The sequence below is a fragment of the Coturnix japonica genome, chromosome 1 (genome assembly GCF_001577835.2).
Source record: "Coturnix japonica isolate 7356 chromosome 1, Coturnix japonica 2.1, whole genome shotgun sequence".
In the NCBI taxonomy this organism is placed as follows: domain Eukaryota; kingdom Metazoa; phylum Chordata; class Aves; order Galliformes; family Phasianidae; genus Coturnix; species Coturnix japonica.
The window spans coordinates 44,144,872-44,168,231 of NC_029516.1; the positions used below are offsets into that span (position 1 = coordinate 44,144,872).

Below are 23,360 nucleotides of genomic sequence, written 5' to 3' on the forward strand. Positions count from 1 at the left end.
CCTTCCAGGAGGGTCGAGACCAAGGTAACGAAACAAGGCTATGATGGGCAGCAACGTTCCCTTTCCCTCCCACTCATTACTGTCATTGCTCAGCTATGTCATCCCAAGCCGCAAGTCACCTAAGCTGCTTGCTCACAGCAGCATGGCCCCAGGGCAACAGCATTACATGAAATTCATCCTGTTGCCAGTTATCCTTGGCATCCTCCTCTTCTGTTTCAGGCCTGTAAGGTATCAGCAAGTAACAGGTGCTAAGGAAAGACTTCTCCACAGATAAATCACCTTTGATCCTTCTCCTTCCCCCCTCTGCACCATATCATGATTCCAACTGCAAACTGATGGAAAGCTTTTGCCAGACAAGTCAAAAATGACATTGCACAGAACTAAGTTTATGTTGCAGATGTGAGGCTGTAATTTACACATGATTTGAGTGCATTATGATGTATTAATCAGGAAACACTATGTAAATGTGTGTAAATGCAAACCACAATCTTAAATCAGTTTTGCATAATACAAGTAAACAAATTAATCTCCCAATGCAGTTGTAAACGTTAATAAAAACTTGACATTAAGCATTAAGCTTAGATAATGTTACTTGATGAGAAAGCAGTGTTGTAGGTCACATGTGCCCTTGAAGTGCAAATGAGTAAAATTTACATGTCCAAGCCACGCGTGTTCTTAAGAACTCAAATTGCTGCTTGCTGCAAGTCATGTAAGCAGTACTTTTCCCATCAGCAACTTCTTTTTAAAACACTACCTCCTCCCTGAAGAGAGTAAACTACCCAAAATTAAATGTAAGGAACCCTTGAATATTTGAAGAGTGGCAGTGAGTCTGTAAGCACGAGTATGCATAATTTAAAGGAGCACTGGCAAGACAGACCTAAAATGTTGGTGTGATTATGAGGCTGGAACTTGTACTATGCTGAGCTATAGCCTTAGGAAAATTGTTTCTATCAGCCTACCCTTTTGAAAAGGGAAGGACGTTAGGTCAGACTGTCCAGTTGCATATTTGTCTGTACTTCAAAGCATCCTGAAGACTTTGGAAGAAAAGCCAGAGAAGAAGTTGGTTGGGAAGTTGAGTCACTTTTGAAACAGGTGAGTCTGTCTTGGATGATCTCAATCAAGAGAAGCCAAGTTGGATGAATACTGTGCATGGTGCAAAGAGGTTCTTGATGAAGCCTCTCCAGTACAACAGCCTGAGGTGTTACTGCACACTGATGGAACTGAATAAGCAAGTTGTTATCTATGCAACATCTTGACAGCCTTCCTTATAAAAGCTGAAAGCTTGTAGCAGCCCTACAAAAGCAAAAGAGGGCTGCCTGTAAATAGTACACTATGGTCTTGATATGTGAGCTTCCAAGGATGGGAAATTAGTCGTGTTTTGACTCCTAGTAAAGCCTCCATGATCAGCTCAGAGAATTCACTGTAAGGTAGCAGAAGAGGCTGAGCCCCATGCACTGAACGTCTTAGAGAGTCTGTACTGCCCAGCACCTCCCTGAATCAGGAAAAAAAAGAAAAAAAGAAAAAAAGAAAAAAAGAAAAAAAGGAAAAAAGAAAAAAAGAAAAAAAGAAAAAAAGGAAAAAAAAAAAAGAAAAAAGGAAAAAAAGAAAAAAATAGAAAAAAAGAAAAAAGAAAAAAAGAAAAAAAGAAAAAAAGAAAAAAAAATACAGCCCTGCTCAATGGAGGAAATGAGGAGAAGCTAGAAAAACAAACAGCAAGATAACATTCTTCAGAAAACTCATGTGTAGCAGAATCTGATTGCTCAGGGCATGATTTTGCAAATAGCACTGTCATCGTTTCCTGACCTCCAGAGGGGTAAGAAGATTTCAAGAAACGATAACAGGAATGTTTGTGATCTGTGCTAAACCTACTGTGGCATTATGTCCTTTATGGATCACATACTCACTTCCTCATTGTTCTGGGTAGGAAAATCTCTGCCTGGATAGGAAACCCTTGTTCTTACATGAGGGCAGCTCAAATCTCAAAGCAAGACAATACAAAACAAAAACACAAACCAACCAAATAATAACAAAAACATACAAGCAAACGAAACCAATCCAACAGGTTGAGCCCCTGAATGTATCTTCAGGTTGAGGTCCCCAAATTTCAAATCATTTCTGTCTGCACAGGTTTGTTGCACTGCTTCTAACTGAATCCCAAAGAGATTTGTGCACTATTTTCTCCTGACAGCAACCATGAATATAATATGTGAAAATGCTAGGTGTCTTTTCCCCCTGCCCCTTGGCTTTACCATAGTTCGTGCAATAGACCATGTCAAGTCACCTAGCACACTGGATCACAGGGTACCTCAATTTTTTCCCCTATAATGTGTACACGTTTCATTTAATCACAAGAAAATTAGATGCAAATACATGCAAAATTCCAGGGCATTTGCATAATATACATAAGCTATGGCATCTGTCAATTTACTTGTAAATGTTAATATCAGTGTATTTTAATTTAGCATCAAAACTGCAAACTCTTTGAAGCAAGGAATATGGCAGAGCAAAGCATCAAAGGGACAAATCTTATCTGAAAACAAAACCTGAATGGTTTTGATCAATTTTATGTCAGGGTTTCACCTTGCTGGCTTACCATCTCAGTTCACCTGGTACTCACCAGATTAATGACTGATGCTGACCTTATCCAACTCTTCAGCAACAACATTGTTACAGATGGAGTCATTCTAAGCAACGCAAAATTAGCTCCAAAGCCACCAATCATTGCTTGTATGCAATGTGCATCCTCAAGTGAACCTTTCTGAAGAAATCCTAGACCATGTCCTACCCACTTCCCATTGCCAAGCAAGAGGCTTTCACACCTTCCAGTGGGAGCTTCACAGGCTGAGCTCCAATCAGGGCTGTCCAGACCCCCTCTGAGAGTAGCTGCTAGTTGAGATTATTATTACAGTTTTGTAGGTGTAAGAGAGCTAAGTTACTCTACCTAACTGTTAAATACTCCATCTCCTTCATAAATTCATTTTCAAAAACAATAAACACTCTTAAATTTCGTAGCAGAAATTTCAATCATCATCTGAGCAGCTAAGTACTACTGGCTTTCAATGAGATGGAGTTTATTTTAATAGATATCTTGAATGCTTACAAAAATCCTTCCTGAATTGCTGAAAATTGTACAAGCATTTATTGATTTCTTCTCTGTACTCAGTGCTGCTGAACCCAGACACCCCCAGCTATCCAGGAGGTGTATTAAGGATATCATGCAAGCTACCCAGGCACAAAGTGTTGAGACTTCTGGACTTGCCCTTTGTAGCAGAAACTAGACTGTGAAATGCTGTGGAAACACAGTCAGTGCCTCTGTATAGGCACAAGCTAAATATTTGCCCTATTCTAACAATGCAAAACAATACAGAGTCTATAAAACAGAAGCTTATCTTTCCTCTTTTTCAGGAAATTTTCTTTTGGGGGCAGTGGATATAGGCTAGAAGTTAACTTGCCTCCTCTCTTTTGCTTAGGCTTAAATGTATGTACAAATCTTGAATGAGTAGCAAACGTTAGCATTCCAGTGCATATCCTTTCTAATAGCATAAAAGCAACTTGTAGCCAAAAGATGATCACTTATCCAGATCTTAATGTTGCAGCTGGCAGACCTCAGTCATTCACCTTGGTGAGGATAACTGTCAGAGAACCACAGAGACAGGTCCAAAATGTCATGCTTCCTCAATTTTAATCTAACGCCTCAGGTAGGAAAGTGGCCATGAAGCCCTAACTCTCTGCGTATAAAGAAGGGGAAGGTCAGCAGGGACAGTAAACCAGGCTGCCACTGCGGCACACAGAGAGCCCTGATGTGAAGGAAGGAGAACATCTGAACAGTTAGAGCCTAAGAAATATGAAGCTGCAAAGCTAGCAGAGGTATCTGGTTCATTACAACTGGTTCTCTTTGGTCCCAAATGGTATATGTTCACTTGTGCCTTAACACAGCCAAATTCAGCTGACAGAGATAAAAAAGGAGTATATGCACCAAAAAAAACCAAGCAAAAAGCACCATTAGAGTCTATGGAAGTGCATTTACACTGTTGGAAAAGTTCCTACATATGGAAGGCCAAAGACAAGCCCTGAACCTGTTTGTTCCAGTAAATGAAATACATCGGTAAATATTCCAAGGGTACAGGACTTACAACCTTTTCTTTAATTGTTTTTAGGCCCCTTGTTCAGATGCAGAAAAGACACATAGGGAAGCTCTTCTCCACTGTCAGAATCTCAGTTTCCCAATGGACCATGCAAATAACCTGTGAGGGAAAACAAACAGTGCAGCACTCACATTAAGATAGACAAAGAGGTATTTCAAGGAGAGCATCTGTTGCTGGAGTGCTCAAAAAATTCCAGGCTCTTGACCTTGACATACAAGGATATCTGCCCTTCCTCTGGCCCTGTTAAATGTCTACCTTGAAAGACTAGGAGATGTGAGCAATGAGGTGCAGAGACAGGGTGGTCAAAATGCAGGCTGCTCTCAGAGTGAGACCAGGGTGAAAGTATTCTCTCCCTCACTACTGACACAGTCAGCCCTTTGAGTCTACAGGAAAAGATGAGCTTGCAATCCACTCTAGGGAAAGAAAAGTGAGTAAGCACAGAGGCTGGAGGGCAAGAATGGCCCTTGGCTGAACTTCCAGCAAACATAATACATGGTCAAAGCCCTGGTTCCAGACTCTAAGGTTTGGAAATCTGAGTTTTCAGAGCATTTCTGAAGTCTTTTTCTTTAGCTCTGTTCCCTCACTTCCAGGGCATTGCTTTCAAAATATCTTCCACCCAGATACATATTTCCAGGCTATGATGTGCAGGATGCACTTACCATACTGAAGCTGAGGCTCCTCAGGTGCTCTTGGTCCCTGTCTTATATCATCCATGGGGCATCCTGATGCCCAGAGGAGAGAGGGAGATGGACCACTCTCCAGATAGAGGAGAAAAGAAGGTGTGGGAGTCTCTCTCACTCCATGCCACATTCTCTTGGTGTTGAACATGCTGCACACTAGCATAGCAGAATATAGTCACTCTCACATAGTTCTCTTCCTACCTTTCCCTACTGCTACTGCCTTGATACCTGACTCTGTTAAGGGAATAGTAAGCATATGAATAGGAGGCAGCTGGTGGAGCAGCAGACACAGGGTGATTGTCTGGGCTAAAGCTAGCAGGCTCCCTGTGATTCGTCTTGCTGTATTTGAGAGAACAACAGAAACACTTAGCTGATAATACAAACACCTAGCTATTTCATACTGGGTAGAGAGGTAAAATACCATATTCATTGAAAGAATGGCACCTGGAATATCCAAGTCAGTGGAGAAAACCGAATGAACAATATCCCCTACACTGTGTGTAACGACTTCTCTACTCTCCTGGTTTATAACACAAGGAACAGTGCTAGCTTCTTCCCATAAGGAAGCAACAGACACACCCTTTCTTCTACATGCATGACCAGAAGGCCACAGAGGAATACTGTTCCTCACAGAAAGACAAATTGCTGGCAAGATTTGATGGCAAATAGATGGGGCTATGAGTGAGGACAAAGGGTAAATAGCTAGATACTCACTGGAAGAACTATCTGTATTTATAGTTACACATATAATGGCAGAATCTTCACAAAGCATAGGAAAGCCCACCAGCTTCCATGGGAGAGTCTAGAAACCAGTATCTCCTGTGCTCTGACAATTCCTTGGCTGCTACCCGTCTGATGCTCCAGTACCTAATATAATTGCTTCTCAGGAGGCAAAGAGAATGAGCAAATCACTTCTTTCAGGGGAGCAGACAATCTCCATCATTTATGAAAAGGGCTGGAGTGCTGAGAGAACAAACCGTTTTGTTTGGAATGGGGAGAGGAAGACTGCTTCTTTTAAGACACCTGTATTACCTTTCTTTTTTAAGGAATGAATGACAGTGCCAATATAGCATGTAAAAGCACAGTACTTTGTTCCCTTACTCAGGAGATGTGACGAGTTCTCAGCTTAACTCCTGTGCCTCACAAAACAAAACCCTGAACTTCTTTAGCCCTTCCTCAGTCCCTCAACTCCTTCACGCCTGCCTCCTCAATACCACAACCTCCGCTTCTCAAAAAAGGACAAATCAAGACGAAAAATATTCATGAACACTGTTGACACTCAAAAGCAATTTGTAGTTACTTTAATTTGCCATTTTTTCCTTCTTTTATTTTATCTTTATTTATTTATTTATTTTGAGCCTTTGGGATTCATTCAGTTCTTATTTTCAAGACTCTCTCCATAGCTATCAGAGATAAAAAATCCTTTTCATATAAAATGTGATTTGTGATTTTTTCTTTTTTTCTTTTTTTCCCCTTTTAACATAATCGCAAAACTCCAGTATCTAAGATTGAAGAAAAACATCACATATTGTTAATCTTGCCATAAAAGCCACAGCATCAGCATCCCNCTATCTCCCTTTTTTTCCCCTCAAAAACTAAACAAAAACACCCTCTGCACAGCTTTTGTTCTTGATAATTTTATTTTGGTGGTTTTCATGCTACATAAAAATTAGTTTTTATATCAAAAAATTATTCACAATATTTCCAAAATAGTTCAAGTTTTTTTTTCCTCCTTTTTGTGTTTTTTAAATATTTTTAATGTATTTTCATTTCTTTCTTTTTTTTTTCTTTTTTTTTTCCTTTTTTTTTTTTTTTTTAACTGCAGCTAGGGTTACAAAACATCCCATTTCCTCTTGCCACCACCAATTCGCTGTCAGTTCCCTTTTACATTTGTATATGTTAAAAAAACAAAGAGAAGAAGGAGAAAGAAAGAAAGAAAGAAAGAAAGAAAGAAACAAAACCTTATTTTTTATCATTTACTTGAAAAACAAAAAGTCATTTGGCACTCATGTCTCTGTGGCTCTGATTTTCACCAGTGCAGTGGCTGGAGGTGGGTGTGTGCGCGCGCATGTGCATGTGCAAAGGGGATGAGGAGGAGGCAAAATTTAGGCAAAGATGGTCTCAGAAGTGAATAGGGAAATATCCGTTGTGTGCAACAGCTTGACAGGTGGCCAGGTTCATCACAAGATACCAACAGCTCAAGAGGAGGTAGCAGTGTTGGGCAGTAGAAGACTTACACTAGAGGTGAGTATTCCTTTTCCTTTTGGTTGATAGACTGAGCTAATCAAATGTGCTCTCAAAAGTAAATGTACATTAGTTACAAATCAAATACAGCCAGAGTTAATCTCTGTCAACTTTGAAGTTACTACCTGCCCCAACCTCAGTAGACACAGCAGTCCTCCACTGCTGCTCGCAGCCACTTCCAGGAGCCAAAGGGTGAAGGTACTGGGCTTTCTCCTAGTGGCAAGACATTGATATCTGGACAGATATCCACCTTTAACCCACACTTCATGGCTTGTGAGACTCTGCTGGGCCCTAAAAGGCATTGTTCAAGCCAAGAGTCAGCCCTATCCACTGGAGGCAATGCTGGACAGCTCTGGCCCAGGCACAGCCATCTGCCCATCTCCGTGGCCTCACTCCTGCGTGGGGAGACCTGTGTGAGAAGGAGGCAAAACAGGGAGATGCGGGGATGGCTCAGACCAATACAGATTTGTTGGCCTCCTTTCTGCCTGTTTGTCTTCTTTCCTCCACCTCCCTCCCATGAATTGTGGGTGAGAGTTTTCTTCTCAGCCCACTCTCCAGCCTGCCCCAAGACATGTGCAAGCCAGAGGGTGCACCTTGGGCACACATGGCCTTTAGGCCAGGCCCCTCAGCAGCCACCAGGACCCTGCTCTGATTGTCACCATAGAAATCGCCCCAAAAGGGCCTCTCTCTATCATACAATGGCAATTCTAAATGGAGTCAGGAGGGAGGGACCCAGGGGTCAGACTCCCTCCTTGCCTTCTCCCACCCCAAAGCTCACAGAAATAACACTTATTTCTAAGGGAAAAGCAGAGAAAATAAAAAAAAGGAAGGAAAAGAGGAGGAGTACCAAGAAAACCCACAACTCCAAACCAAAACCCACCTGTGCATCAGTTTATTAGTTTGCCTTCTGTGACTCCACAGGGAAGTCGATGAAAAGCTACTAATTCCTGAAAGGCTGCTGCCTTCTCCATAGACCAGCCCATGCCTCCAAATACAGATGGAGCCTTGGTCACTGGCAAAGAGATGCTTCAAGATAGCCCTGCCATTCAGGAAAACACGTACAAAGGAAAGACCCCAAACACAGCTGAACCATACAAACAACAACTGCACAGAACTGAGGTCTCGGAAAGTTGTATTGCTGAAAACACCTCCCTGTTCCCACTAAAAGGACTGCAAAACAAACAAACAAACAAAAACAAACAAAAGAAATCAACAGATAATCAAGGAACATATTTCTGCATTAGAAATTTGAAAAATGCAAAGCTAAAAAGAGCAGTTTGCTGCATTTCTGACCACATGTGAGAGAGAGCCTGCTCCAGAGATAAGAAAAGTACCCAGACAGGCAAAGAGGCCTCCAAAGCTAGCAGCTTTCTTTGATAACATCCACACTAACTGCTGTCTAGTGGGGAAGTAATTTCCTACAAGCACCTCTTGAAGGCTCCAGCTTGCTAGGAGCTTTTAGGTGTATAGCATGTTGGTAATAGTTACAATACATAAATACACATGTACATATACACACACACACAGACATATATCTTCTCTTCCATATAACACAAGCCTGGCAGAGCACAGGATACAGTGTGATGGAGAGGAAAGAGCAGCTGAACATGGAATAAAGCAAAGGAGGGGAATGGACGCAATCTGGTTGAAGGAGTCACTGGCAGCCACAGACCATTATATTACATTTTGTTATATATAAATAAAAGGAAACCATCAAGAGGCCCAATGACACCAGCACTAATAGTCTGGTGAAGCAGACTTTAGACTTAGACACTAGTCCCCAGGTGTCGCTCCTTTCTCCTCAGATTAATCATGACATTTCTTCATCAGGTCCTGATTGTCTTTTCTGGCTGCTGACAGAAGACAGCAGTCTCTTGTCAGCAATTTGGCCAGTTAAAGTGCTGTTCTGGTTGGCACTGTAGGGGCCTCCCAACAAGTTTTTCTCTCTGGTGCTACCGGCGTAGAGATCTGGGAAATGAATGGAATGGAGGATGGCTGCAGAAGGTTCACTCTCTCCCATCCTTCCTATATACGGTCTCCTCTGAAGAAACTGAATTGCCCCAGAACTTGGAATTTGCAAGATCCCTACACAGCTACAAGAAGCAACTGTGAAATTCTTCCAGGTAGTGGGTGTGAGAGACCAATCCAACATAACTCAGATTCCACCTATATCTGATCCAAAAGCAAGGAAGAACAGGCTAGTGCTTGATTGCAAGTGGAATTACAGTGTTTGCATTGCCCTGGAAAGCAGCAAAAAGAAAGGCAAGATAGCCTCTTGTTTTAGTCACAGGGCAGGACTGGCTAGACGTCTTTTGACTTTACCAGTCAATGCAGGTTTGTCTTCCTGCTCCAGCTACTGATTAAGGCCTAAGTAGGTAATGAGTGTGGCACAATGGTTAGAAAATGTGGCACAGTGGATTCAGCACATAAGTGAGTGAAAGCATGAAATAAGTTTCTGATGCTGTATTCAAACCATCTCCAGGAGGAACCTGTGTCCCAGCCTTGTTACAGATTCAGACTGGTACCCCAGAGTCCTAACAAAGCAGCCATGCCAGGGCTCACCAGATAAGCAAGAGCAACAACAGGGCTGCCAAGGTACATACAGGTACCTATCACCTGGCTTTAGCAGCATATGGCTTCAAACGCTTTTCATTCAGCTCAAATATGTGTACACACCTAAGCACACATACAGGCTGTGGCACCACACATACAAATGTGAACAAGCTGCATAAATACACATACCGCTATGAACCCACCCCTGCCCCCCAACAAATAGACACATGCAAGAAGTACAGACAAGTAGCAACAGGCATGCAACATACACATGGTGATCCCAAGCAGAGGGAACCCCTCGAAGCTATATTCAAGCAAGGTGAGTTCCTGGGAGATGAGTCCTGGCAAAATGCATTGCAGGAAGAGGCCCACACCAGCAAGAAATCCACAAAGAGCATTCCAGGCATCTAAACTCCCTGGTAGCTTCCCCAGAGCTCCTCGATTTTCACAGGAGTTTAGCTGTCTGTGTTGATGGATCTAGTTGCAAGGCCTGTAAGGAAAGCAGCAGGAGAAAACACAAAGCTATGATCTTATCCCTTTAGTTAATGTATGTCTGTTCAGAGGCAGGTATAATCTTTCTCCAGGTGACATGGGGCTTGCCAGCCACTGCTCATGGGTCTAGACAGAAGTCCTATGGGACAGATGCATTCTCTCCAGATGCCCTGCAGATGCTGCAGGTATGTCATGTTTGTGGTACACTGAATAAGTATCCTTGGGGCAGCATTAGATGGGTCAGTGTTTTCTGGCTTCACTCGTGTTTGGAGTTCTGCAAGAGTCAAGCAAATGAAAGTCTCAAATACACACCTTCTCCCAAACTGATAAGTGATTTATCTGCAAATATAGTGGCCACGGTAGATCTCACTGGGAAAGCTACATCAAGGTTACAGCAAGTGTACACGAGAGATACATCTACCCTGCTCATTCCTCTCAGCAAAGCACCATTTCCATTTAGCTCCTGAGGTTTTTCCCACCCAGAAATCAGAGATTTAGAGTAACTAAGAGTTGGTAGAAGCATCCAGGAGGAGACTGCTGCTCTTGATAATCTCTGAGTAAACCTTTTCATCTGTCATACAGTACAGCTCAGACCCTCAGAGACATGGCAATAAACACGCATACACAAAGACTAACTGACCTTTTTCCAGACTGTGACCAGCAAGCAGACTTAGATGTCTTCAGGGATGAGCAGCCAGTGCCATGGATGGTAATCTCAGCCTTTGGGGAATGGTGGGTCAATGGAAGTTTGAGAAGAACCAATGCAAGTTTTCCGAAAGGGAGAGAATGAGGTGTTTTGGCATCTGTCTAGAACCACCGCCACTGCCTCTGTGCATTTACCGTGCCACGCTGCTACTCTGTTCCCTTACTGGTTTAGTGCTAGAATACAAATCCTGGTTACCTAGTGTCAAGCACAAGCATATATTGACTTATCAGGCTCAAAGGGACAAAATACTACTAGGTACTCACTCCCAGGTTTTCAACAGCAGAACATCATGTAGGTGTTTAGAATCCAGTGGCCTTTAGGCAATAAATGAATGGATCCTCATGCTTATAAAGGATAGCATACTCCTTTCCAACAGCCTTGCTTGACTGACATAGAGTAAAAGACTTCACTGAGCCTGACGTGAGAAATAGAGAACTAAATAAAAACTATGTCTGCCCCTGCTCTAAACTCACCAGTCAGCTACCAAAGAAGGAAGGACTGTTCTCTCTCATGGCTTTCTCAGAAGAGAAAATTTTGCTGCTTCCTTGCACTGATTAATTTGCCAGACTGATCATTTCTTATTCTTTGAGTGGCTAAGAGTAGAACTCCACCTCAGTGAAGGAAACAGAAGTCAAAAATAGCTACCAAATATAATCTAATGATCTAGTCAGGGCTAGAATTTTCCAGGAGAGAAGTAGGGTCCTGTCCTTCACTCTTCCACACTGCATTGCACAGTCCAAAGAAGACACAAAGCAACAAGACAGTAATAAGAAGAGCAGAGTGGGCAAACAGCCAGTGTAAGTCATCTTGAGGGAAAAGACGTTGAAATGAAATTGGAGGATCAGGATGTGTAAGATGGGAAAAAAGTAGATAAGAGGCCAGGGAGATGAGGCAGTAAACTGGAGTGATCAGAACACCTGAAAATGAGGTTCTGCTCAGAGGAAGGACTGAGAATATCTAAAGCAGAGGAAGTAAAGTAGGTAAGGATGGCACAGAGGGTCCAAGATGGTACCATCTAATCTCCTCTCCCACTGGTACAGAGAAGGCCATAAAAAGAGGGAGATGAAAGAGTTGGTCAGGAGGAAATGAAGGCCCAGAGAGAGATCCCTGTAGTAACAAACGTAGTCTGCTGACATCTAAGAGAGAGTACAACAGGAACCAGGGAAGAGAAAGCAATAAAAAAGCAAAGCACATAGAGAAAGAAACAGCCCTGTGCCTCACACAAACAATCCCTAGCAATCAACACTGCGTTTATTACAGGAAATTATTAACACCCTCTGCTACCCACCACCCCTCACCAAATCCCAAACCTCCCCTGTCTGGGGACCCTTTCTTGGCACACACATATAACATCCAGATAAACTTTCTGAACCAGCAAAAGCAACCACTGAAACAACTTCAAACACCACAGACCAATAAAACCACAACTTAGAAGTTAACTTTCCCAGCCCTCCCCTCCCCCTCCCCCCCATGCCATTATTTAATAAGGAAATACTGTACAGATATAAAAACCACCCTTTCCCCAACCTGAATATAATTGCTTGAGTTAGTATCTGTACATATATACATTTGTATTTACACAATAATGCTGCAGTCAAGAAAGCAGATGATGTAAAAGTCACAAAGTGAACACATAAATTAAATAACTACCAGCAGAATCGTAGGAAAGATCGCGTTGTTTCTACTTGGCAAAAATGCACCGTGGGACAGAGTAATAAAGCATACTGCAATGTACCGTGTGTGTGTATGTGCGTACAAGCGCACAAGCCTCACAGCTTCCTGCTGTGCCAGGCTTGTTCACATGTGTTTCACTTCCCCAATATATTTCATATGTGTGCACATGCCCAGAGGAACCCCTGCCCTACAGTATGGAATTTGTCTGACCCGCTGGAGCGCATACCAGTGCTTGCTGTTAGCCTTGAATGGCAGGAAGCCAGCAGAGTAAAAGATGTGTAGCTACTAACACATTGCAGAGGCCTTCCTTTACCTCAGCACCAGGAAACTGTACCCTTGGCATTGGCAGACCTGAGTCCTGCTCTCTGATACACAGTTTTACTGCCCTTTTCATACACAGGCAGATTCACGCTGTGTCCTTTTTGCTGTCAGCAGTGACAGAAGGGTGCCAGAATTCACTCAAATTGAATTTGGGAATGCAGAAGAGATGAAGAAAGAACTCAAAGCCAATCACAAAGTGGGTTTTTGTTGTTGTTGTTGTAGTTGTTACCGTTCTAATGGCAGACACCCAGGTCTGTCTGCAGTCAGCACCAGGGAGGTCCAGAGAGCCCGTGATGAGGATGAAGCAATAGCATTCATATTGCCAATGAGACAGTCAGCGCCCCAGTTTGCCTTTTGAAGGGGGAGAAGGGAGGGAGATACAGGTATATAGGTGGGTGAATGCAGCGAGGGTCTATGGCTTGGAAATCTATTTGGCTGCAAATTGAAAATAAGCCCTTGTGGGGACAACAATCAAGTCCCACTAGTTACTATCTCAATGTGCCCTGCAGCATCCAGCAGCATGGTAGGTGTGTTCCAGGTGGACACGCCAGGTGTGTTCAGCAGCAGGGAAGCACTTATAGGAAAGAGTGGGTGCAGACAGGGATTGTGGCTTGGAGTCTGTCCCCATACATTGCCAGCAATCCAGCTCCTTTCTCACACGTGGCTCCCAGAGGCTTCTGCCAGGCATATGCCACAGAGAGGCAGCAGAATTGGACCCTACCCTTTGCCAGCTTGAATTGAGCAGGAAGGGTGAAGTGACAATCCTTAGAGAAGCAGCACAAAGAGTCAGCGCAAAGTCCCTTCATCAGCACTCATCTTTATCTCCTCCCATTTTTCTTGTCGTTTCAGCAACCAAAAATACATGGGGAAGTGCAACCTCCCACCCTTCTCCACAGGAAGAGCTCATCAAAGGTTGCTTGACTGGAGTGGAGGATGTGTGAAAGGCCTAAGTCTGATCATTGGCTGTGTTCCCAGGTTTGCTTCCATCTGTTGATAAGCAATGGAGGTGGGAGGATATGCCACATTTGATAGAAAGCTCTAAAGCAAAGGCTTGCCTATAAAGATCCCTGAGGTATCTCTGATCACTCTAACCTGCCACCATCACCATCTATAGTCTACATCTCCCCCTCTCTCCTTTGCTGACAATGTTGTTTTGAGAAACAACCCTGATTTGAAGGTACAAAGGGGCTTTATTCAAGATGGATGCTAGTGTCTTCTTGAAGTGAGTAGCTCAGCATCAGTATGAATTTCTGAAGAAGTCAGAAGCAAAGAGGGCCATCTTGGCATTTCTTAACTCCTCCACCAAATCTTTCAGGACCACACAAAGGAACCTTCCTCCCCCACGCGCTAGAAATTGAAATAGCAATTCCCTAAGGGCAAAGTTCATGCTTGCATATTGCTGAGCATTTTGAACATACTGGAGTTCTCACCTGGAGAGTTCTGATGACGTATGCTGGATATCAAAGATAAAAGGATGTTTTTTTTTAACTGAGGAGGTGGGGCCGGTGTGCTTCATTATCTCCACTGATAACAAGTTCTGACTGCAGCTCCTCTTCCCTATTTATGAGGTGATAAGGTGAGTTCTGATTGTGCCCTCCATGGAAGGCATGATGGGAGACAGGACTGCTACACCAGCACATGTTTCATTGCACTACAGTAAAAAGCTGGTGTGAATTCCTCAAGAAGGTTTATGATGAGGAGATCCACGGCTGCAAGATCTACCTGCCAGATGCATTCCACTGTGCATGGCACACTCCTGATTTTATTTTATTTTTAATATTTTCTCCATCTCCTTCATACAAATCCTCCTTCAGCTGAGTATCTATGTTCTGGTATCACTTCAGAACAACATGGCTCATGGAAATACCTCTCAGAGAGCCATACCTAGAACTAGATTGAGGAGGCCAATGTCAGAAACATTACCAAAAGCGCCTAATCTTTCCCAGGAGGCTGGCTGCAAATATACAGTAGAAGTCACACACCTGTAGAGGATGCAATGATTTTTGATCATCATTCACGAGTGCAGAAACGTTCAGAAAGGGGAAATGATCCCAGCCACTGCCCCCAGAAAATACTGGTGTTTCTACAGGAGACAGAGGGAAATGGCAAGTGAGGAGATGTGTAATTTTGTCAGGCTCTGGTATGAAATCCCGTTCTTTTCAAGACAGGTAATAAACAGCACATGGGTGGTATTCTAGTATAGACAACACCTGCTGCTAATATTACCTGATCGATTCACTTAGAATACTTAGAATGAAAATACACCAAATCTAAAATTCTAAATATATAATCAGAGTTTAATAACATCATTGGTTTATTTTCTGGATTATGAATTACACCCTCCCCCCTCCCAGCCCCTCCCCTTCACCTCTGTTCCAAAATTTGTTGACCTGTCAGAACTAAATTAAACAAAGCAACCAGAAAAGATCACTTATAGAGAAAGGAATAACCTGATGGACACGTGGCCTAATTTATTGTGGGAGAAGGCAAAACACCAGACTCCTGTAGTTAGACCAGTTGTTCAGTTCAGAATTTCCAGTTCTTCTTTTCTGGTTGCCCTAGAGCATTCATTTGAGTGGTTTGTGGCACAGTTAATATTTGCAGAGCACTCCCAGTGTTAACAGTGCTACACAGTATCAACACTAGATAATGATTTTGGCAAACTATCATTTGCCAATCAGTGGAACAAGGGACAGACCAGTTTGGAGAAAATACGAACCAACTTTCGCCCTGGAACACAAAAATCAGAACCTTTAAGAAGAGATTTGAAAAAAGTTCCATTAACTTCTTTTTGGTTTGTTTTCGGCTTAATTTCCCTGCAGAGCCACCCTCCAGGTTTCCTTGTTCCAGGTGGGGAGGGACGTAAAGTACTGAAATAACCACCAATGAGATTAGCTGCCCTTGCCAGCTGTCAAGTTCCCCCCCAAGCCCTTAGGAAATAACCAGAAATTCTCACGAGCTTTCCCAGGTCCAAGATTTCTAAACCAATGTAGCATTGGAGAAGTCTCTTAATGTCAAGTGATGGTCCAACCTGAGCGGCCAACTTGATGGTTCACCCCACCACTACCAAGACAGTGTAGTGCCTTGAGGCTCAAACTCCACAGAGAGATGCTGGTACAGAGAGTTTATATGCAAAAAGGAATTGGGGATGTTCCCATCAAAACATGAAACCCTGCTGGCAAGGCTTGAAGTGACGTTCCGGCGTCTTCCATTCATGAAGATAAGGTGACAGGGCGATACGGGGGGCCTAGGGGTACACAACACACATGTTTGTTTTTTTTTCCTCTCTCTCTCTCTCGCTCTCTCTCTTCCTCATTCATACGGCCTCGACCCGCGTAAACCGCTTCCAAAAACGCAGCCTGAAAAGTCGTAGAAAACAAACAGAACAGAAACAAACTCCCCTCCCTCCCACCCCACGACCTGAATATTCACGAGAAGAGAAACACCAATTTATACAAAAACGCAATAAAAAAGAAATATTTACAAATGAAAGGAACGCCTTCTTAGTGGCTGCTGTCAGAGGCATCTGACGAGCTGCCGTGTATTCTGGATTGCAGATCGCTCTGTTAATTTGTTTGGTTTCTTTTCTTTTTTTTTTTTTTTTTTCCTTTTTTTCTTTCTTTTTTTTTTTTTTTTTTTTTTTTTTTTTTTTACCTTTTTGTCTTTGTAATGAGAGAAGAGGGAAAGAATAAGAAGTTCCCTTACCCCAAAGACTAAGGGGTGGCATTACAAAGACTCTCCCCCTCTTCCCTCCTCAATTTCCTCAGTGAAATCTAAGAAAATGTCCCCTTCACAGACCTTGCCCACCCTCTCCTCACACTCTTTGACCTCACAGGCAAATCCCACCCTCCCCCCACCCCAGCTCTAAAAAATAAATAAAATAAATAGGTAAATAAATAAAAGGCCTTCTGTTGGCTTAAAAAGAGCAAGATAAGATAAAATCAACCAGGGTGCGGTGAGGAATGCGAGCGAGGTGGCTTTCAGCTCCAAGAGGCTCATAAAGGGGCTGCCGTCTCCATTCAGTCAGTCCCCAGGAATGTCCCCACGCCCTTAGCACAAGGTTCTCTCAACACTCTCCCTGGTGAGCCATGGTAATTATGACACTGGGACACACTCAGGAGAAACAGGAGGGACTCTGCCACATCTCTCAGGATGTTGGCCCATGCCTGACCTCAGGAAAAAAAAGACATATGAAGAGGGAGTTCAACTTCTCACTCCTACCATTGCTCCCTTTCCGTTAAGTTTAACTTGCATCTAAAATGATACAGTGGAAAATAAAAACATTCCTATCGATACTATGTGCACCAGGAAAGCTGTCACTACAACTGCAGGGATGGGAAACCCTAGGCTATTCCAGCTTTGCACTTGTGCTAGTATCTCTCTCACACACTGAGGCACACGTACATGTACACACACATCTCAGCCTTGCATGTCTTGTCTTCAGCCCTCAGCACAAGTTCCTGTGCTCTCTGGCTTTTATTCAAGCACACCCATTGCCAGGAAGACAAGCTATGTACTTCCCCTGTACATTCAATAGTAAATATACATATGTATTTCCCACAGGTGCGAACACCCTCTTCCCATTTCTACATGTCCAATGAGGCATCAAAACAGTCCACCAACACCACTGCCACTACATGCACCTTTTCATGTGTTGTTTTTTTTTTTTTCTCTCCAGCACCATGCCACCATTGGCAGAGGACACCCCATTCTTTTTCTTCCATCCTGCTGGCCAAGGGTGGGGAGGGCAGAAGGATGAAAATGTTCCTTGTCCTGCTCTCCTTGCTAAAGAACATGCCAAAACAGGCTTGGTGTCCTCTGAAGAGACAGTGACAAAACTCCCCACCATTCCCTACTCTTTAGCTCTGTTCCACTGTGTGTTATCCAGACACCTTATAGGATTGTGAGTTTATTTTGCTTTCTCCACAGACATTTCAAGTATAAATTCATTGTATATACTCGCGTATAGGCTAACCCATACTAAATACTGCTCCCACCTTTGAAGTAAACCACAATTAGTGAACAACTTATAGCTAAAAAAACAATCCTGCTTCCCTTCCCCAAAATTCCTTTCATTTCAGTGCAAAACAGCATCCTGTCAGAGCTCCCAGAAGCCCCCCTGATTCAAGGGTTGCTCTCCCAGACTCAAAGCTCATTTCCTTTCCAACTCTCCCATTGCTCTGTCACAGGCTCAATGCCTGTAACAGCCACAGTGAAACCACTCACCAGACCTGCAAACAAGCCTTCTCTCTCTCACCCCATATCTCCCAGCAAACAATTCAAAATGTCAGCGTAAAATTCTCAGCATATACGCAAATATATATATATATTTCAGCCCTAAACCCCCATAGTCTTCACAAAATAATGTAACAAGAACCTCATTATACCTAACATATAAGTGCATCATCAAGTTAGTCATGTTATTCCTCCTTCACTTTCTCCACATCTTCAAACATCACTCTTTTCTAGGCAGTTTTAGGAAGAGTTGCCTGAACAAGCATATTTTCCTGCATGTCCATTATACTTCTGCTGCTGTCTCCTCCTGCCACATGTGTGCATGCACATGCCTTTCTCTGCTGGGAGTCAGCAAGAGTGAAATGCTAGAATCACTATTGCTCCCCCTCACCCCACCCCTTCCCTGCCTTCTTCTCCTCGTGAAATCACAAATGAGGATATCCAACTCCAATGTCACTGTAAAGTGCAATGGCCAGGAATGGAGGAGAATGGGAGGAGAGAGAACATGGAAAAAGAGATAAAAGGGGAGGGGTGGGAAAGAGGAGGAGGAAGAGGGGAAACCAAAGAGGTGGCACTTGTCACCAATGCTGTACTACTCAGAACTCCAGTATCCCACAAACTAAGGATGACCAGGGAGAGTAGCCGATGGGATTGATCCCACCCCACCCTCCCATGCTCCACATCCACCCCCAGTCCCTCCCCATGCTCCTTCCCTCTCACTCAAACGTCAGACTCAATACTGGAGAGTTTCTCATAAACATGCCCGTTGCTGGAGCCATTGAAAGCCCTGGGGTTTTTGTTGTTAGGCACACAGGGGTTGGACTGGTTCCCTATACAGATGTCCTTCTGGAAACGGGCTGGCACAGCCCCATGAAGGGCTGAGACCACCGGCTTGTTGGTGGTAACGATGGCTCGGAAGTCTGGCCTGGCTTTGGGCCCTCCTGCCACCACAGGCTGCCTGAAGAAATAAGATTTGCTGCCGTGGAGCAAGCATTGGTCATCCCCAAAAGTGGGGATGAAAGGGTTTTGGGTGACCCTGTCAGGGTAGAGCGACTTGCTGAGCATGTACCCCCCGCTGCTGACGGGGTTGTTGTGGTGGTGGTAGCTGGTGGCTGGCACTGAGGACTTGTTGTTGGCAAAGGTGGTCTCACTGGCTGGCATCTCAAACATGTGGGCGTAGGGGCTCCCCTCCAAAAAGCGACCCTTGTCCTTGAGGCTGACGCTGCGAGGGGCCAGGGCCGAGTCATCCTTTTGCAGGTCCACAAAGGTATCATAGGAGTGCTGCCGGCGAAGCTTGTTGCGGTTCTTCTTCTGCACCTTGGAGGCAGAATTGGAAGGGCTCTGAGGATATTTGGAGGAGGAGGTGGCACTGGTGGCCACGGGCACAGGGGCAGGCGGCTGGTCCAGCTCTTGGAGAGAGTTGTCCTCACTGATGTCATACAGGTTGCCTGCTTTCTTGCAGGCCTCACACCGGATGCAGGCCTGGCGAGTGGAATTCTGCCCCACCACTGATGGTGTGTAGTTATGCACCTTAGAAGGGCAGCTGCGGCAGAAATTAGCCCCAGACCGGTCCTCCCAGTCTAGGTTGGTGAGATTCTTCTCCCAGGGTGCCGGGACCCCACTCACAACACCATGCTTGTGTTCATTGCTTCCGCCAAACTCACCCGAACCATGCTTATGGTGGGCTCTGTTTGTGCAGGATCCACTTCCTCCTCCTCCTCCTGCATCCCGCTTAAACTCATCTCCACGCTCTTTGTAGATATCCGTCAGGTCCACATGTTCCCAGTGTGGTGAGTTTTCCTTGGCCCGAAACTGGTCCAGGTAGAAGTCCCGTAGCCCTTCCTTGTCCCTGAAGTACCGTTTGTGGTCGGGCGAGCGGGGTGGGCGCCGGCGGTAGGCCAACTCTATCTCATCGAACTCCCGCCGGGACTTGGCAGAGGCTGGACGCTTCTTCAGGCTGTCCTTGTACTGCTGCTTCCGCCGCTTAGCTGCATTGCCTTCAATGTTGCCATAGGTGACTGTGTGTGTGGAAATGTCAGAGACGTCTGAGCGGATCAGGTCATCGTGGGCCCCACTGCCCCCATAGCGGTCACTCTTGAAGGAGAACTTGCCATAGAGGTCACCCAGCTGGCTGTGCTTGGCAGGGGGCAACCCCAGGTCCAAGGGCTTCTTCCCGATGGACCGCGACTGGGCGTTGAAGGGTGGGTTGTCACAGTCATAGAGCCCATCGATGGAGCTGGTGCTTCCAATGCTGTGGGGACGGTGGTGGTGGTGGTAGTGGTCCTGATATACATTGCTGTCCTTCAGCTGGAGGTTGCCAAAGGTCCTCTCCACCTCACTAATATAGTCACTAAATAGATTCTCCTCACATGGGGGGTTGTTGTAGGACTTGCAGTCTGAGTGGGTGAAGCTGCGGCGGTGCTCAGAAATATCATAAACTGATGATTCACGGCGGATGAAGTCCAGGGCACTCTGTGGTGAGCCGTTGACCCCTGATAGGTTGGCCATGTTCTTGGCTGTCCGAAGCAGGCGGAGGATGTTGGAATGGGTGTTGTTCATAGTCGCTGTGGGGGAGTTCATTGCTGACTGGCGTTCCTCAATGGCCACACCATGAATGCAGCTGTAGATACCCTAAAATGAGAGAAAGCATGAAGTTGAGTGATCCTACAAAGAATACACAAAAGGAAATGTAGGCTGGAAAGCACCCTATGCAGCAATAGCACATTCCTATAGGGCAGAAAAGACTGTCAGACTTCCATTGTGATACACAAGCAAATGAGATGAACTCAGACCTGTTCCACCAACCCTAACTCTTCTGCCACTCTATCTTGCCCTTCACAGTTTTTCTTTCCCCTCTATTTATCCTCCTTCTTTGTTCATATTGTATCTGGGAGATGCAAGAATAACTGCTAGTATCCATAGGACTTACTCAAATTTAGTAGGTATAACATAGAATTGCAAATAGGGAAAATAATATCCTTGGGAATGGAAACATCAAGACAAAGGATTCTGCATGGATGAGAGGAAGGTCTGTTTTTCCTCTTGAAATTCATCTGGACATCAGTGAATCAACATGACAGGTACTACCGTAAAAAGGGAACAGCTTCATTTGTCATAAACTTAGCTACATTAATCACCAGTACAGATTAGAAAGGAAACAGAGAGCGCAAGACTGCTGAACAGGTATTTGGTTCTATTGCATCTGTTTGAGTATGGTACAATAGAATTTTTAATTGCATCCTATTAAATTTAGCAGTGATAACAAGCTCCAAATTGACATCCCTGAAACTGAAAGTCCTCTATTCAACCTCAAATCAGACAGCAGAAGTGCCTGATCCCTCAACATTCTCCACTAGCTCATTTCATCCATGATAAGACTGTTTGCAAGGACTACCCCAAGGAGAAGAAGGAAAGAGGCTCATTTAATCCCTAGCCTACCAAATAGAGCATGCTGATTAGTGTTAATAGTGAAATGGACACCACCACATCATGTCACCATGGTTTTTCAGAAGCTAGTAGTTGATTCACTCTTTTCAGACTTTCCACCAACCTGGACCAAGTCTAACAGACAACTCCAGACTGAAAAGACACATATTCAGTTAACAAGCACCAAATACAGTCCCCTATCTCATTTCTAGACTAAAGCAGGTTAAAAACTAATGACACAGAAGAGAGACTGTGTCCCTGCAATCAAAGTCCTTGTCATTTCTTCTCAACAGTATGTTATGCTGCAATCATGTAGTCATTGGACAATCAAAGTTAACTCTGTTACAAGAGATACTGAGGTAAAAAATGCTGAGATTAGACCTCACTTCAGAATAGATCAAGAGAGCAGACCAGTGACAGAAGGAATAAAGAGAAGCTCCAAATGGGACACTGCTATCTACAGTAATAGCAGGAAGATGACTCAGAAATTACTAGAATCTACTTTAAATGTAAATACTGTCCCCTAAGGCAGATTTGCATAGAGCAATTGCTAAATTCGTGTGGTCATCCTCTCTAGAAAGATTTCTGCATGGTTTAGTGCAGGTCTTGTGGATAGGGACTTCTGAATGTTCACGATAGAACAGTTCTAGTAAACACAAGTTCAGGTGAACAGATGCAACACGGAAGACAATGAGAAACTCCTGAATTTCTAGCCATGTTAATCAACATTACTCGACTTACTGTCCCCGGATCTGGCCTGCTTACAACTCACTGAGATGGAGCAGATTATTACAGATGGCATCTTTTTATATTGCATTTTCAGTTCCACATGAAATTTCCATTTTCATGACCATAATGAGGCAGAGACCAGAGATGACAGAAGAACAGTAAATGCTCTTGTTTCATTAACACAGGAAAGATGGCATCCTTTACACTGCAGACCATCTCTCTATAACATCTGTGTTTGACAGTCTGGGTGGATTTCCCCATTGACAGTACCTACAACCATCTGAGTAAATCCTGATTGACCCTTTTTCTCTCTGCTAGCTAACAACACTTACCCTGCTGATGGAGAAGACCACGCCAGGCTTGCCAGAGCAGACACCCATGAAGCAGTGGCGGAACTGCCAGTAGAATAGATGTTCACAGATGAAGGTGATGAGACTGAGGGCCATAGCTGCTCCCAGCATGTAGAAAACACCTGCCATGTTATCTATATCCAGCTGGCTGCTCATAACCTCGTTTTTCTCATTGTGACAAATGCCAGTGAGCCACAGTGCTTCCAGCTCCTCCATCTCCCCTTTAAAGACACAGAGAAAGAAAGAAACACGTTAGCCAGCCCTGCAATCATAGAATCACAGCACGGTTTGGGTTGGAAGGGACCTGTAAGATCATCTCTTTCCAACCTCTCTACTATAGGCAGGCAGACACCCCACTAGATGAGGCTGTTCAAAGTCCTGTCCAGCCTGGTCTTGAATGCCTCCAGGGAGGGGGCATCCACAGCCTCACTGGGCAACCTGTTCCAGTGTCTCACCACACTCACAGTAAAGAGTTTTTTCCTAAGATCTGCCTATGGATCTCATTCTAAGTTAGTCTGAAAACAAGAAGCATGTCAGACTGCTCTTCTAATAAGGGTAGATGAAATTAGTGACAGAAAAGGCAATAGGATTTTTCCACAGATTAGGCACAAAAATCTTTACTGCACAACACAATTATCTACAGCTGCCTACTATGACTTTCTGAACAAGTTGTCCACCACATAACTGAAGACCTCACCTCACAAACTTCCACTTTCATAATAAGTCAACAAAGGGAAAATTAGTGACCAACGCTGTTAAACAGAAATGAGTCACTTTTAAATGAAAACACTGCCAGCTTAAAATT

At 44.1% G+C, this 23,360-nt stretch overlaps 1 protein-coding gene across 7 annotated transcripts in view; it reads right to left on the minus strand.

The window, feature by feature from the left end:
• Positions 1-6,628: 6,628 nt before the first annotated feature.
• GRIN2B (glutamate ionotropic receptor NMDA type subunit 2B) overlaps positions 6,629-23,360 on the minus strand; it is a 211,905-nt gene continuing 195,173 nt past the window's right edge. For all 7 annotated transcript variants that reach the window (XM_032444362.1, XM_032444365.1, XM_032444367.1 and 4 more), the window contains 2 exons: positions 22,538-22,776; positions 6,629-20,681 (listed from right to left, as the gene is read on the minus strand). In XM_032444362.1, coding sequence (XP_032300253.1) covers positions 18,771-20,681; positions 22,538-22,776 — 2,150 coding nt within the window. In that variant the 3' untranslated portion in view covers positions 6,629-18,770. The remainder of the gene's footprint in view (positions 20,682-22,537; positions 22,777-23,360) is intronic.